The sequence below is a fragment of the Thunnus thynnus genome, chromosome 11, assembly GCF_963924715.1.
Source record: "Thunnus thynnus chromosome 11, fThuThy2.1, whole genome shotgun sequence".
NCBI classification, from domain to species: domain Eukaryota; kingdom Metazoa; phylum Chordata; class Actinopteri; order Scombriformes; family Scombridae; genus Thunnus; species Thunnus thynnus.
Window position 1 is genome coordinate 7,244,323 of NC_089527.1, and position 16,888 is coordinate 7,261,210.

Below are 16,888 nucleotides of genomic sequence, written 5' to 3' on the forward strand. Positions count from 1 at the left end.
ACAGCTGGACTAGATTTATTTAAAAAATAACACTTTTATTCAATATTTGGCTATTTGACAATGTCATAAACAGTACAAAGATTAGGTCAAACATAACTGAAGGTAGATTGTGACTGGTTTTACAAATAGAATCCAAGTAATTCAACAGGTGTTTAAAGACAGACACAAAAAGTAGTTTATCTTGGGATATTATGTGTTAGACGTTGTATTTTTACTTGCACACATTTTTAAGTTATACATGCTAAATCAATGGTACAAAATTTTCGTCCTCCTGTACAAACCCAGACTTTAATAAAAACAAAGAAACACACACACACACACACACACACACAGTTGCATTAAGTGAATCTGACTTCAACAGTCGAAGATGAAAAACTGACAACAAAGAAAGCTCAATATGTCACAGACGCCATAATTTCAGCAATTGGATCAAAGTAGTCTCTAGCTGTAGGGTTTGTTTGTTCGTAGTTTTCAAACATTTGTGTAGCTTCAGAGTCATTTATAAAAAAAAAAAAAAATGACATCAACAGTTCATCAGTCATCAACAATGCTCAGCAGACCACTCAGCTTCAGTCTGCAGGCTAATTCTTCCTCTTGGCTTGCCAAAATCTGTTGCTCGAGTTCCTTCAGTCGCCATGCCATTGATACAGGAATGGTCTTAGGCCAGTCTGCTTTCTCCAACAACTCATCAGGCTCTGCTTCCTGGAAAATAAAGACAATGCAAATGCAATGATTTAGCAAAAATCACTTCATTTTTTTTCTTTAGGATGAGGTTTACTGCAACTGTTAATGCCTCATCTTTAATGCAGAATATCCAAATTAGCTTCAAGTGTGAAGCTCGGTACGTTTAGCCAAATCTGCCACCTTCTGTATTTCTATTACGTAGATTGACTGTTTGGATAAGAACATAACACGTCCCTGGATTGCTGAGAGAGGGGAGCGGAGATGTCATATACCTCTGTGGGAGCGCTATCTCCAGTCTTGGCTGTGGGCGCGTGCGTTAGGATTGTGGGCATGGACAACAGGGTGGAGGATGGAATGAAAAGCGGAGTGGACAAGTGGTCAAAGGCAGCACCATCCAGCCAACGTTGAAGCTGCTCCATGCTCCTGCAGAGAAGTACAGTGGTGTGTTAGTGACGGGATACACATTCTACATTTTTTTTGGCAAATTAAAACTGCAGTATAAATGTGCTAAAAACTTTTTTCTTTGTGTGGTTTAATCCTATGCTTATTTCAAGATTGTTGATGAGCAAAATGTCTCATTCTATAAAAGTTTAACTTACATACGATGCAAATATCTAACAGCAGTGCTGTAAATGTACCTTTTGCTTTCAGCTTTCTCCTCCTCTAAGCTCTGGAGGACTTTGTGGGCCAGCAGCTCCTCTGCTGTGGGAGTGTGTGAGATGTCCAGCAGGGCTGTCGGGGCTTGAAAAGGCTCCACCAGACTGTTGAACAACCTCTTTCTGAGGGACAGACTGGTAGGTGTGGCACAAGCAGCTGCACTTGCCCTGAGGAGGACAGAGGGAGGGTAGAGGGAGGGCAAGGATGGAGGCAGGGAGAGAGCAAAGGAGGACATGATGATGTTACTTGGTTGTACATTCTACTACTACCGCTTTCAGTGATCTTTCCAAGACAAGGACAAAAAGGCAACGTTGCTCTCAAACTTGCGAGATACAACTTATAAACAAGCCTAATTCCTCTTAATTACCTGCAATGTTTAGAGACTCAAGGGCAAAAGACATGTGGACATCTACAGCACACATCAGATGCATACAGACTGGTTTCTGGCCTTTTATATAATCTACTCTGTGTTGGTGAAATAACTGCCTAACCAGCAGTGACCCTGAACATTAAGGTGAGGTTAGTGACCACAGAAAGTGGAATTAGGAGCAGTAAGTGCTGCGAAACTACATTTTGGAGAGCCGTTGCCATCTCAAAACCACAGATCAACACTTTAGTAGCAAAGTTCTTTTTTTATTACAGATTACCTTTGTTTGCTACTTTATGATATGTGATATTACAGATGCAATTTATCTGACAACTACTACATCTTAACAAAATAATAAATGCTGCAGCAGTTTAAGAGGGAAGTGCTACGTTGATTCAAGGCGACAAGTTTCAATCAGCAGTTTAAAGGTTAAAGTCTAGATGACCAGTGACACTTTTAACAGGCATGTTGGACTTTCTTACTCTTTGTTCTCTTCTTGCTTCTCTCTGTGGGTTTGTCTGACGGCCTCGGTCCATTCTTCAGGAGGCTGGAAGCCCTTCAACGACTCTGTGGGGAAGTAAACCAGGATCTCCCCGTCCTCCGTCACAGCATCTTCAAAAAGGATAAACAATCATTTCCATCATATTATGATGCAAGCCATAAATTATCAGAAGGTACAGGTGGGAAATAGAGATTATACAGTGAAATAATTCTCAAGTGTGGCCTCACCTTCACAGACAGGTGGTCCAGGGATCTGCCAGTCTTTCAGCTTGTGGTCTATGCATATCACCAGCACGTCATCCCAAGGGATCTGATTGAAAGCCGGACACACGCTCTCGTCTCCGTCACCAAGGTTGCCCATGGTTACCTTGGATCCAGGGGTTCTGGTACGGTGACCCTTCAGTCTGACTCTTTCCAGTAGGTTTTCCAGACGTGACATTATGAGGGGCTGACTGTTGGGTGAGACTGGGATCTGAGCAGCGTAACGAAAGATGGAGGAGCAAAGCTCAGACCACGAGTCTAGAGAGAGAAAAGGAAAGAGAGGAGGGAAAGTGAAGATTATTTTTCTCTTGCTCACATCTTTGTGTCTATTTTTTTACTAGTTTCAGTAATAAAAAGCCTTCCTGTGCACAAACCCCCCCCCCTAAAACTATCTCAGTCACTGACCCGTGTTAGGTAGTTGATTCCACTGTGGCAGCTGCAGGCTGAGGATGGCTTCACGTAGCCAGGCCAGGTGCGGGGCAGAGTTCCAACCCAGATGAGGGACAAAGTCACGAGTATCAGGCAGGCAGAACTCGCCTGGTGGCCATGAGAGTCTGGAGAGATCCTGGGACGACACTCTGTCAGCAACGTGAGCCAGGACAGCATTGTACAGCTGGATGACAGGTGCGGGGTCCTGGGGAGGAAGACACGCTGCAGCCCTGTCCTGGCGGTGGGCGTAAATCCTTTGACTGAACTCATGACTCAGGCTGGCCTCCACCAGCTGCACCAGGGTCTGACAGGAGAGCGGGAAGGGTGGCGGTGCACGGGCCAGCAGCCAACGCATAGCATGACTTAGCTGGAGACAAACAACATGACAGGAGGAGGAGGATAAGTTGAATTAAGTGAACAGGCCATACACTTACATAAAACATCAAACAACAATTTTACAGATTAGGCTCCCTACAATTTAATCCTATGAAGTGTGAGCAGAGTGTGTTTTTTCTTTCCTCTACCATTAAACATCTTGGGAACCCACAGATTAATCTCTTGGAGGGGTTTCCAGGTTCAGAACCACTGATCTATATCATACTGGATATGACACTGTAGTCCTGTGTAGCTCAGTGGAGGGAACATGACACAACAAGAATAAACAGTCTACAGACATGCTAGTGTGTTAGGATGCAAACATTTGCTTATTAGCACTAAACACAAAGGGCAGCTGAGGTGAAGGAGAAGGTCATTAGTTTTGCAGGTATTTGGTCATAAACCTAATTAATATTTTGACCTGATGGTGGTGCATAACTAAAGTTTATCCTGAGGGTCACATGTAACAAAAATGTCAACCTCATGGTGGCAGTAGAGGACAGGTCAGAGGATTTCCATTGCTTCAGTGGTGTACGTTTCTGTGCATGTGTGTATTACCTGTTTGGATCCCTGCAGGTCGCTGGTGGTCTCTGGTATGAAGAGGAACGTGTATTCTGATATCAAGCCTTCTTTAACCAGTTCATCCAGCATCAGGTCTGAGGGAGAAGGGACCACACCACGAGTCAAAACATTGCTTGCTGGGTCGTCAAGCTGCTTTGATTTTTGAGTAAATCATCTAGAAACTTATAGATATCATCGTTTACCTTCTTCGAGTTTCTGTGTGTCGCCGTCAGGCCCCGGCACCAGGATGACCAGAGGCAGCGGGCTGTGCCAGGTGTTGGCTTGTTGTAGCTGTTTGAGCTGAAGCAGCGCTGAAAGCAGAGGGACGTCCTGTTCGTCGTGCCCCGACTCGACGGTGCGAAGCGCGGGGAGCAACATGATCAGGGCTCCTGTCCCCTGGAGCTCACAGCACTCCTCCATTTTAGACAGGCTGTCTTCAGTGAGCGGGCCTCTGGACGCCTGGGAGACACCGACAAGGAAGACAAATACATGGATGGATACAAATATTATCATCAATACCGACGTGGTTTTCCATCTCTGCTCAACACATGTGACCACAGCTGTAGTGTGATCTCACCTTGATGCTGACGTGGACTTTGTGAGTGCGCTGTCCGTTCTCCTGCAGTGAGTTGATGACACAGAGGGTCTGCAGTGTGCCTTCTGGCTGCTCCTCCCTGACCTCTGACCCCTTACCACCACCACCGCCACCAAGCTTCACCTCCAGCCAGTCTGACAGGATCCTGAAAGCACAACAGACAGGAGAGGAGACGCTGAATGAAAGGTTCAGTGCACAATGTATGCTGGGTGTCTTCATAAAGAACACATTCAATTTAATTGTTATGGTAGAATATTAGCTTTTCGTAACTCATTTATCTGACAAGTTCATGTAGGAATGATGTAGTGACGCTCGCTCTAAATCCAGGAAATAGCTCCTAAACTTTGACCTTTGACTTTGACTATTTCTGATCTATGAAGGTATGCATTCTCACCAAAGGAGAGAATTCCTCAAAGCTGCATTAATTAGTATTTTTTACATGAAAGGTGTTTGCTCTCATTCACAAACATACAGATATCTCTGCAGCTCTATGACTGTTTGTCATCTTGAAGTGCAGCTGTTTACCTGTCTGCCAGACTGGCTACGCTCTCATCGTCGCTGGGTAAGAGGACAACAGATTTCCAGAAGATTCTGTCAGTTGGATTACAGATGTTTTCTGTCACCAGTGCTGGCAGGTCGAGTGGCGCCCACACCGACTCACTGAGAGCAACATGACAAAAAAATGATCAAAATGCTGCTTTGTGAGATGAACCACCGACATACTGATCAAGTCGTCACTTACTCGAGCAGCTGCTGATAGTAGTAGTGGACTCTCATCTGGTGGATCGCTTCTTGTCTCATTTTCAACAACCTTAACAAGATACAAAACGTGTTACTGATACTAGGTCCTGGTTTTTCACATTTGATGGACCTGTGCAGTCCAAAGACATGGAGAACAAAAGTACCTGGTGCTGGACAGAGCTAACGTTCCTGCGTTTCCCAGGTTGACCAGACCGCGGGCCAGATCTGCCATGGAGGGTCGTGCGGGGGCGCTGGGAGCCAGAGCCTTCAGTTTGAAGCGAGGGTCCACGCAGCAGGGAGCTGCAGGGAAACCTCTCATCTGTCTCTTCAGCTGCCGACGCACCGCTACCACATCACGCCACCTGGTTGTAGAGATGAGAGAGGAGAAAACAATGAAACGTTCAGTGTCATTTAGAAGATGCTCTGAATATTTCACCGGCTTTCCGTATCCTCCATGTCTTACCTCTTGATGTACTTGTGGATACGCTGCAGCTCGACATCAAGGATCTCTTCAACCAACAGAGCGATGTCTGCATTCAAAGTCTCCTCAACTAGACTGGTGCAGACCTGCTCTGTGCATTTCGCCACACGTTGTGTTTTCTCATTCACTGCTTGCCTGAAAAAAAAAAAAAAAAGGTCAGAGATGTCGTGAGAGCAGCCTGTAAGAAAACATTAACATCAGACCAGATATTGTGAATTTGGTTGTGTTTTCAGTCCTTACTGGATCTCAGAGGAGGCGGTCTCCTTGATGGTCTCGTCTAATACTTCGTAGATGAGCTCCGTGCAGAGAGAGAAGCTGAACTGGACAAGGAAGGCCTCGTGCTCCTGCTTCCTCCTGGTGCAGACCGAACGGAAAAGGAAACGTGTGCTTTTAATATGCAAGATCATGTTGTTTGTGATGACGCGTCACATTTATCAATCATGAAGAAAACTGGAGAGAAATTCACTGCTTTGCTGCAGTTTTTGCATCTTAGATTTTTGTTTTATTTTACTTTATTATAAGTGACTTTTAAAACAACATGACATGATGCTAGATGAGAAGGTTTGATATGAGTGAATTTCAGTCTGAGTGAACAGTTGACAAGTACATGTAATAAATCAAAGAATAAAACTTAAATACTTAAAATATACATTAAAAAACGGAGCTAATGTGAGGTTATTCTGTGTGTCGTGCCAGTGAGTGTTGTGATAAAACACAGCGCGCTCTAAGCAACAAGCTGAGTAGACCGACCTGGCTTCTTCAAGCTTGCGTTTCTCTTCAGCGACACGTTCTTGTTCCAGCTTGATCTCAGATGACGACACCTCTTGTAGCATCTGTCCCAACACGTCACTCACTAGTGACTCCACCTGCACGCTGCTCTCCCTGCAGAACGACGGAACCGCAAGGAAATAAAATATAACAAAATCTCGACAGCCTCGAAATATTAAAACACACCACGTGATTTTACACAGAGATGGAAGGACGTATAAAAGATAGTTTGAACTCACGCAAGAGCTGTTGTGGCGTAGCTGGCGCCAGCGTCGGCCACCTCCCTCACTGTCGCTTCCACCACCTCTTCAATAACACAGTCTAGTTCGGCCATTATGTCCTGCAGGAACAACAAAATTACTGTCACACAGATAATGAAAACAAAGACAGTTAAGATAGTTCATTAGTAAATCAACAGAAAATGAATTGGCAGCTACCTATTTTTACAAATGTTTGATGATTCCAGCTGCTCAAATGTAAGAATGTGCTGCTTTTTCTTGACTTACATCATAATTAATTGGAAATCTTTAGATTTTGGGCTGTTGTTCACTGTTTTTCTGATGTTTTATAGACCAAACAATTAATCCATCACTTGACGTTTGGTGGCTTTAAATGTTAAGGAAAGAAATAAACTCAGTGAGGATGAAACGATTCTAACCGAGACGATCTTCCTCACCTCGTCGCTGTACACCGGCTGAGGTTTGGGTGGGGGTGACGGTGGTTTGACAGGTTGAGGTTGGGATATAGGCTGGAACAGCTGCTGGGCGTCTGCTGGATGTGCCGCGCTGTGAAGCGAATCACTGGGCTCTCCGGTCTCATCTGTAACAGCTGCAGGCAGCCGAAACACGAGGGGAACCTCTGGAGACCTGGCCCGCACGACCGGCGTCTGCAACTCAACGCTGGCTGGTGCTTTAACCTCCGCCTTGGCAGCAATGGCTGAGACAATGACAGAAAAATGAGATTTTATTATTGAGATTAATTCTCTGGATTCGTATAGATGTGGTAAGATTACATACTTAATACTTAGAATGAAATTTAAGCATATTACTATGAAAGTAAAGTGTTTGATTCCACATAAAACATTAAGCAAGAGGTCAGATAAGACCTGGAAATAACAAAAATCATTTAAATATGTCAGTGTGTGTAGCCTCAGCAGATTCAAGTCCTGTAAAGGTCCATGTCCAGGATCAGGATCAGTGAAATGGTGCAAATACCTCTAAATGTGCTTGTAGAGGACTCAGCCAGGGGGCATTCACCGCGGAACTTGTTCTGGGAGTCGAAGCTGCAGACTGGGGTGTGCTGGGGAGGGTTGGGGAGGGAGCCTCCGTTCACCACTTCTCCAATCAACACCATTTTTTTCGTGAGGATGACCTCCGACTTCTTCTGGGACACAGGCAGCTCCGGCTCCTGAAAGGCTATCCGACTGAGCTCCACCATACTGTCAACAAAATGTTGTGAAATTTAAGTGAGTCATGTGTAACCTATAATATTCCTGGATCAAGTGGATAAGGTTTCATTTGATCAACAGTGAGCCAATGATTGTAAACACTGCTATTCTCAAAACTCTCTATTAATTAAGATCACTATTAGACACGTACCCGTCGTTGACATTAAGGCCGTACTGCTGGATGAAGTCAGTTGCTTCTGCGACGCTGCGGAACATCAACATCCGAACTACGTCATCGACTGGAAACGCAGTTGAGCGCGGACCCACTGTGTGAGCCACGTTCAGGGTCTTCAAGGCCTTCGCTCTGACCTGCAGGCACACGCAAACACATTTAGATCACAATATAATATTGTGCAAACTGTTGTGTATTATAATATACATAGACCAGAATAAAAATCAATGAACACAAAACAAAGTTAAATACCTCAAAACTGGAAAAATGTACAGATTTAAAATAGGAAATCAATAAGGGACGATGTTTATTCCCTTAATTCACCAAAACAATGTACTTGGTGAAAAGAATTAGTACATATTATTACTATACAAGCATATGTTTTGTCATTTGTAATATTTCCAATAGCAGAGTTCAGGAACATATTCAAATTAGGCAAAATGCTTGAGTCAAGTTCAACATTTTCTGGTTCGGTCGTGGTTTTATTTATTGATGAAGGACTACGGTTTCTGACCTGATTGAAGTATCTGTGCAGGAGGCAGCTGGCGAGGTACGACGCTCCTTTCACCAGCTTGAAAAAGCGCACAAAGTTGTTGCTGTTGACTGCAGCGAACGCATGCACGGCAAACTTCACCTCGGGGGAGTTGCGCACTTCGTCACGGAACTGTTGGACCTCACTGTGTGGACAACAAGTTTAATGTACAGATTTAGGTACAAAATGCAGACAAACATGCAAGTGTGCAAACTTCAGGACAAAAAAAAGATGCTTTTGTATATATTTCAAGTTTCTAATCAATTGTACATTGTGTGTGATTTCGTGGACTGACCGTAGGATGTCACCGTCGTTGAGTTTCACCAGCACGCTGTACTGGCGGAACTCTGCCTCGCGGGCGCAGTAGACCTGACGTGTCGCCAGGTCCTCGTACATTTCTTTCAGACTCTGCAGGCACTTCGTCATGTTCTCGTTGTTGATCTTGGCGTCGAAAGAGGAAATGTGCTCCTCGCAGAGGTGGTGGGCGCAGTGCACGTGGAAGCGTGTGCACTTCTCGATCAGCGACACGGTGTGCGGGCAGCACAGGCGCTGCTGGGTGATGTCCTGCGGGGGTCGTAGAGGGATAGCTGGGATTTGAAAATCAATCTTCGACATGTGTGTCATAATTTATAAAGTCCCAACATTATTACAGACTGAGCACAACATTTAAAAGATACAGTTTATAGACGTCTTTTCTTTGCCTGGTGATCGTCACATTGACACAAGAATTCAGCTTAATTACATATTTGAAGAGAACAGCTGATCTGCTGCAGGGCCTTTACCTTGCGGATGCCTCGGGTCCTGTTCCAGACAAAGTCATACCAGTCCCGGTAGTTGTCATGGCCCTGGTCCATGATCTGAGTCACCAGGTAGTCCATGGTCATGCTGAGTATTGGCAGGGGGCGTAACTCGTGGGGCAGCGGCTCCTCCTGGTCGGCTGACGAGCGGCTGTACTCTTTGATGGCTGCTGTGTGATCCACCTAGTCGTAGACATGTGTCTAAATGGTGAACTTGAAGATACATTATCAGCCATTTTTATTCATTAAGCTACATGTGTTAATATATTCAATTAAAAGTTTGAGTACAAATTATTACAAACATTACCATCTCGGTGTCTGGGACGACCTCGAATATGCTGAGCTGGTTCCGTGTTTCCCTCATGTACCTCTCCTTCTCTGGACACATGTCGGGACACGTTCCCACAAACACCTTAGACAGGTCCAGGTCTGTCCGCTTGGGTCGACCTGTGTGTGTGGACACAATGCAGACTGTTAGAATGTCTCTGATGTTTTTAGAAGTGAATCACTTGTTAACGATACATTGGCGTAAGCAGTGGCTTCACCTTGACGCAGAATCTTGTCTCTCTGCTCCAGGAGGCGGTACTTCTCCTCGGCGGTCTCAGCCAGCTGGCCGATGAGGGGGAGGAGGGAGGAAGGGACCGGGCGCTCTGAGCTCTGGGTCTCTGTGCTGCTCTCTTTCTGGGGTTCGGAGTCAAACTGGAGAGACTTAACCATGGATGACTTCTTCACCGGAGAGCTGACAGACATAAGAAAGAAAGAAAACAGACAAATCTTATGTTGTGTTGACATGAAGTCACACATAGATAACAATTAAGAGACAGAAAATAATATTTAATAATCTTTCCTCAGTAGTAAACAACAAAAGCTGAGACAATAACAACCAACACTATAACTGAATTGAACCTCTTTCACCTTGAACCTCACTTTCATACAGGTGCAGCTGTTACCTGCGGCTGAAGGTCACTGCGCTGCTGACAGCGGGAGCTCTGAACGGAGGCCTTCTGAGCGGCGAGGAAGCAGCTTTAGACTCTACGTCCTCCTGACTTTCTCCCTCTGCCTCCTCCTTTTCTGCTGCAGGTCTGTTCCCTTTGTCTCCTGGACCTGATGCACCAAAAAAACACCACAGAATCAAGTCAGGAAGGAACTTTTGAAAAGTAAAGGAAATATGAACAGTACTATTAATCCAGCAAACTGTGCCTGTTGAGTAGTGACATTTATTTCTATGATAATTGAGCTTTCATAAAAATATGTTGTATTTACTTTGCTTCTTGCTTCTCTGCCACAAGATGAGAAGTTCTTGTCTATGCATGATTTTGCCTTTCTTCTTTGCCTTTGCAGCTGATGCCTGTAAGAGAGAAAAATTGAATAGTTACAAAAAGCAAAATCAAAATGCAAAATGTGTTTTCATGTCTAACAAAGAGTTAAGTTTAAACTGAGGTCTGTTGACAAAGTAAGTGATGCAAAAAACCCAAACCTGCAAAGAGTTTGTTGTTGTTTAACATATGAAAAGACCATCATCTCACTGATCAACTAGTAGTAAAACCAACGCTCCAATCTGTCTAGAAGACAGTTCTTCTACTGTACAGCTGGCACTATGAGTAATAAATAAAATTTAGATCCTGAATTTGTTTAAGCAGGTATTTAACTCACGTGGTCATCAAAGTGCACTATGGCCAGGTTCTTGGCAGGCCGGCAGTAGACCTTGCGGACTTTGCCGAATCGACCAAAGTGCCTCTCGATTACGTCCTTTTTGTTGAGGGCTGGAGGAATGTTCTTGCACTGGAGGGCGGTGCTGTCGGACATGCCGAGGCTCTCCGAGCTCTCCCGGCGTACGGCATGCTTCACAGGGGTTGTTGTGGTTTCCAGCTGCGGTTCTGGAGCTTTTGTTGAATCTAGAGAGGGATGGTTGGTAAGCATAAGAAAACGAGATGATGGATGCTCTTCGAATGAATGCAAGATTTTGACTTAAATTTAAGTGGGATGAAAGCTTTGGCCTGGTTTCTGAACTCCATCAAAACCAAAAAATATTGTGTTTTTCAGAGCAGAAGTAAAACGAATCCATGCATGTTTGCAACTACTGTAGCTTCATCACTTTAAAAGTTTAGAGTCCTTCCACACATCAAAAGATTTAGTCATTAAAACTTGCCAGCACCAAAAAAAAAATCACTGATAAACTGGTCAATCAAAAATAAATTTGACACTTTATTCAGACAAACGTCTGGTAAACTTGACATTTATCATGCAGCAGTTGCTTTCAGAGTCCAAATAGGTTTTAGAAATTTAAATGTAATCATTTTGCATTAAAACTAACTTTAATGCAAAAGGCAGATAATAAACAGTGTGTATGATTTGTACATCTCACCTGACTCTTCAGCTTTTTCCAGCACATCCCTCGTCAGTGCTTGTGTCTCAGGTGGTGTGGCGGTCAGGTTTTCATCCTGAGCTTGGACGTCTTCCCTCTCTGTCTCCTCCAACACCGATGCGGGCTGCTGACTCTCCTTTGCAGCCTCTCGTCTCACCGGGTTAGTCACATCTCTTCGCAGTCCACTTAGTGCCCTGCCAAATAAGCCTGCTGGTGGGCCACGGGACCTCATTAGGGGCCTCTTTGGGGGGTGTCTTGGTGAATCTGTTTCTGCTGGAATATCCTCCTCTGTGGCAGGCTTCTCTGGACCAGAGCTGGGGACCACTGTGTCCTCTTTACGCTTGGTGCCTTTGCTAAATCGTGCAAATATATTTGTGTCCCCTAAACTCTCGAGGCTGCTCCCTTTATCATCTGTACTCGTGTCTGCGTTAGCTTTGGCATCACCGAAAGCTGAGGGCTGAACGAAATTGGTTCCTGCGAAAATGGGCGCCGTCTGAGGCTGGATGGCTTTGGCTGAAAAGCTAAAAGACGATGGGGTGGTGGGCTGGGTGGTGGATGCTTTGGTATTGGAGCTGGAGGGGGCGGCTGGCTGGGAAAAAGTGAACTGCAGAGTGCTGGTGGGACCGCTGTTACTCCCGGTTGTTAGCAGGTTATTTTGGGCAGAAATTGAAGGGGCTGCAGCAGGCTGTGAGAAGCTGAAGCCCAGCGGTCCAGACTTAGCCCCAGTCAAAAGGGGGAAGCCAGTGGTGGTGCTGCCGCTACTCATGGTGCTGGAGCTTGTCTGGGGTGCATTACTGCCAAAAGGTGAGCTGGACAATGACGTGGTTTGAGGGTTAGTAGGCTCAGGGCTGGCACTGAAGATGGGTTTGAAAAGAGCCTCATTGGCTGGTTTGAAACTGAATTCGGATGTACCGAAGCCTCTGCTCTGGGTCGGAGTTGCGCCAAACACACTGGTGGTGACACTGGTAGATGACGGCTGCCCAAACACAGACTGTCCAAAACCCAGTGGCTGAGGTTGCCCTAAGGTAGTGGTGGAGCTGGAAGACATCTGGGAGTTTCCATATCCAGATGGTTGTTGTTGTTGTTGTTGTTGGCCATACGGTGGTGGCGGTTTACCAAATCCTGGAGCCTGCTGGGTAAATCCTGCAGCCTGACCAAATGCTGAGGGCTGCCCAAAAGCAGGTGTCTGCCCAAAGACTGAACTCTGGCTGGGTCCACTGGTCTGTCCAAAAGCTGGTGCAGTGCTACCACCAAAGCCAGAGCTGCTCATTCCAACCGACGGCTGCCCGAAAGCTGGAGCCTGGCTCACTGTAGGAAGCGAGGGGGGCTGCGTGGACGGCTGGCCGAAGGCAGAGCCCTGTCCGAAGATGGTGTTTCCATGGGGTGCGGGCTGATTCAAGACAGACGGCTGTCCAAACGCTGATGGTTGAAAAAAGCCCACATTTTGGGACTGATTGCTGGGAATTTGCTGCCCAAATGACTGGAACAGACCGGTCTTCATGGCGGTGTTTGGCGCTTGGAAAGCTCCACCTTGTGGACTTCCAAACGGATTGGGTGGATTCATGGCGGTGGGTATTTAGTATCCTTGGATGTTTAAGGAAATGTTTTTCATCCAGACATTCAACAACACTTCCGCCGTTTCTGCCGCGCTATCCCATTAAACGTCAACAGACCAGGATGAAGACAAGAGCGAATGAAAACGAAAGTCTCGGCCGCTAGCTGAGGCTAACACCACAAACATTGTAAAAGTTAGCTCCGGAAAGTTTGTTTCACTGACTTTAAGTTGTCACAGTGACACAACAACAATATCAATTCTCTTGAAATACCTCAAAACTATAACTTACAACTCCGGTGCGGGAATACCCCCAGCTTTAGTAGTTTGCGCTTGCTATGTTCCCTTATCCTTTTGCTTAAAACACAATTTTCATATCCGGTTCCGGTCCCACGAAAGTTTTGGTCCCCACTCGACGCTAAAGTCGGTTCCGCTATCGTCAACGTTGCGACCATTCATAGCTCGAAGAGGCTTTTTTAACAGTAAAGCGATCACCCACCTTGAACGACATAGCATGTTTAGCTTCCTAAAAGGATAGTGTTCAATCTAAACTAACCCAGAGAAAGCCTTTATTGTCGGTTTCGTGGGAACTATATTTTGATACAACCGGAGCGTGTCACCTTGAATTCTGCCTGCCTGGAATGGCTAAACGCAAAGCTAGCCAACCGCTCTTCTAAGCTTTAACGTATTATAACTGTCCGTCGCCGGAAGTGGGGCAGTTTTATCGTTCACCCACATATCAAGATTTTTTTTTAAATTTATGTTTTCTCTTTTTACGTGGAGTTTTGAAAATGGGTGTAGTGGTGCGTAATCTCCAAAAGGTGGTGCCTCTCCGCCGCGCCAGACTGCGCAAAGATGTGGACACACTGAGACACATACTGGGCGTCCAGAAATTTGACTTGGGCATCATCTGCGTGGACAACCAGAGGATTCAACAGATCAATAACATCTACAGGAAGAAAAATGTACCTACGGATGTCCTCTCATTTCCATTCTACGAGGTATATTAAAAAAAAAAAAATACAATAAAGCCGTTAGTTCAGAAAGCCACCTGCTTCCATTAGCCTGCTATCGCTTTGAAATTAAATATTAAACACACACGACATTCAGTTCAAAAGACATGAAAACATTAAGTTAGGGACCGTCTGTAAATTACTGTCTGACTGACATATTACATCAGTTATTTTTACCAACAAGCTGATTTGCATGATATCATTTTAATTTTGTATTTTTTCACCATGTTAATCTACATAAATTATTAATATTTACATAAATATTAAACAGGACAAGTTACAGTTTTTTGTGAATACATGATTAATAATATATTGCTACTTTGTCTATTATTTTAATAGGAATCTTATTTTTTTCAATAGCTTTCATGTCAGATGAGCAAATTGTTCCATGTTATGTGATCCAGTGGTTCATCTGGTGGACTGGGGTCATCATATTTATGCTTTTTCTTCAGGACCTGAGACCTGGTAAGATGCCTTGTCCCCTTCATAGAGACGAGCTGAACCTCGGGGACATTTTCCTGGGGGTTGAGTTTGTGATGAAGCAGTGTAAAGAGGAATCTATAGATCTGCACGGAGCTCTGACTGTGAGTAGCTGCAGCATCGAACGTTGATGATGATGATATTAACATTAAACAGCACATTTAACAATAATTCAGGTCTTTAAATGTGACTATCATCAGTAACCTGTCACTGCGTACCTGTGATTACACTAATGACACTAACACCTGGCCTCGCATTGATTAATTACACTTTTTCCTCATGTTTTAGGTCGTCACAGCACACGGTATCTGTCACCTGCTGGGTTACAGGCATGAGACAGAGGAGGAATGGGCTGAGGTATGTGAGGAGATACCATGAAAGAAACTAAATGTATAAAACAAACAAAGAGTTCATCATCCAATGTTTGTTTTTTATGTTTCTTTGTCTTTTAACATCATGGGACCATGTTGGAAATTTTCACTTAAACATGTTGTCCCTTTGATTTTTGTTTTTGTGTCTGTAATTCATAAATAAATCATATCATCATAGGGCTGCAACTAACAATTAGTTTCATTATCTATTAAACTGTCGATTATATTCAGTTTACTGAATATACTAATAATTTAATAGTTGACATCTAATTGGTTAATCGACTGAATGTTGCAGCTCTAATTACAATCCTTCCAGTGAAAACTGTTCCCAGCAAAGTCTGTGTGTCATCCGCACTGATTGAGTAAGTTATGGGAAAGAGATGCTGCTGTTGAATCATTCAAATGTAAATTTTCAATGCTGAGACCTAAAACCAGGCTTCAGGTCACCATCATTGTACTGGAGGCAGAAAATTCAAACCAAAAAAAACAAGCATGACTAGATTCTTGCAGGTGATTAAGAAAATATGTGTAGAAATTTGGGTTTGTAATCAGGTTTCATCTCAAGCTTTGAAATTGCTGATGATTTAATGAATGAATATTTGCACCTTATGGGTTTATAAAGCAACTAATTGAACTCTGAATGTGCCGTTTCGTCACACATTTAATATGATGTTGGTTTGCTTCCAGATGCTGCAGAGAGAAAGTTACATTCTGAGTGAGTACAACAGACTCACAGGTCGACATCTGGAGCCACTGATGAAGAGATGTGACCAGGATAGGTGACAGTGACCATTTCCTGTTAACCTCACTGTTTGAAAAGTGAACACTGCACTATGGATATTGCTCGTACACTCTCCTGTAACCAGACGGACTATTGTTGTATTCACCGCCTTTCTCTGATCCTGAAACGTACGAGGACACCCGGCGGTAGACTCACAACCCGCCGATGTGTGTCGGACGCTCGTCTGAAACACTGGAAGTGAAGGGTTGAAGAGTTTGTTTTTTTTTAACATCAAATCAAAAAAAAGTCTGTGCACTTTCACTGTAATATTTTATTAAAATCTGCTTTAAGAAGAAGAAGTCAGTTGTATATGAAGGATAGAAAAAGCTGCTCTTTCTTACTTCACAAATACTTTGTACCCTCTTTACACTGCATCTGGGACAAGATGTTCAGGAAGGCGCCATGTTTCAGAACTGTAACTCCAAGGCGGACATATATATATTTATATATATATATATTTAAAAAAAAAAGAAAGAATAACTTGTCTGATGTCATAACTGGGCATATGTTCATGGTGCAGCAGAGTATTGTACTCACAGGAAGTCAGCTAATAATGCTGCACGCTTCCTTAAAAACCCAACTACAAAGGGCTGAGTCTGTGTGTTTTTTAAATGCTATATTAAACAAAAGTCATCTGATTTTACAGGGAACTGAGGAAATAATTTGCTGTGATCTGAATACGTCCAGCAGACATCATGTTTGAATGTTAGTTATCTCATTTTACAGTGGTAACACAGAAGAACCGTACAAAACTTGAGAAAAAAAACCTCATTTGCTCCTTTTCTACAAGCGAGCAGGTCTGACAGGAACAATGTGAAGAGGGTTAGCAGAAGGTGTTTCGTACTGTATACTGGCCTTAAAGATGTGAAATAAGACATTACACTATATCTAGCTTCCCTGGTGGTCTAGTATTAATGACTTCTAATTGTCGTGGCTTATCTTGATGCTTCGACCAAGA

The 16,888-nt window shown here is 44.1% G+C and overlaps 2 protein-coding genes across 2 annotated transcripts; one reads left to right on the plus strand and one right to left on the minus strand.

Moving 5' to 3' along the window:
* Positions 1–14: 14 nt before the first annotated feature.
* On the minus strand, positions 15–13,644 carry mcm3ap (minichromosome maintenance complex component 3 associated protein). The gene is made up of 28 exons (XM_067602988.1): positions 11,734–13,644; positions 11,022–11,263; positions 10,632–10,716; positions 10,319–10,472; positions 9,914–10,107; positions 9,676–9,815; positions 9,354–9,551; positions 8,867–9,135; positions 8,554–8,716; positions 8,019–8,176; positions 7,635–7,858; positions 7,097–7,356; positions 6,660–6,760; positions 6,403–6,534; positions 5,893–6,006; positions 5,635–5,787; positions 5,336–5,533; positions 5,173–5,241; positions 4,956–5,090; positions 4,413–4,575; positions 4,039–4,294; positions 3,833–3,930; positions 2,876–3,266; positions 2,438–2,728; positions 2,191–2,320; positions 1,323–1,508; positions 957–1,107; positions 15–702 (listed from the first exon to the last, which is right to left on the minus strand). Exons 1-28 carry the CDS (start codon positions 13,295–13,297, stop codon positions 535–537), a joined length of 6,387 nt encoding a protein of 2,128 aa, XP_067459089.1. The 5' UTR covers positions 13,298–13,644; the 3' UTR covers positions 15–534.
* A 70-nt stretch (positions 13,645–13,714) lies between these two features.
* LOC137192380 (endoribonuclease YbeY-like) lies at positions 13,715–16,229 on the plus strand. Its single transcript, XM_067602998.1, has 4 exons — positions 13,715–14,286; positions 14,751–14,882; positions 15,067–15,135; positions 15,837–16,229. The coding sequence occupies exons 1-4, from the start codon at positions 14,077–14,079 to the stop codon at positions 15,930–15,932; spliced, it is 507 nt and encodes a 168-aa protein (XP_067459099.1). The 5' UTR covers positions 13,715–14,076; the 3' UTR covers positions 15,933–16,229.
* The last annotated feature ends 659 nt before the right edge of the window (positions 16,230–16,888 follow it).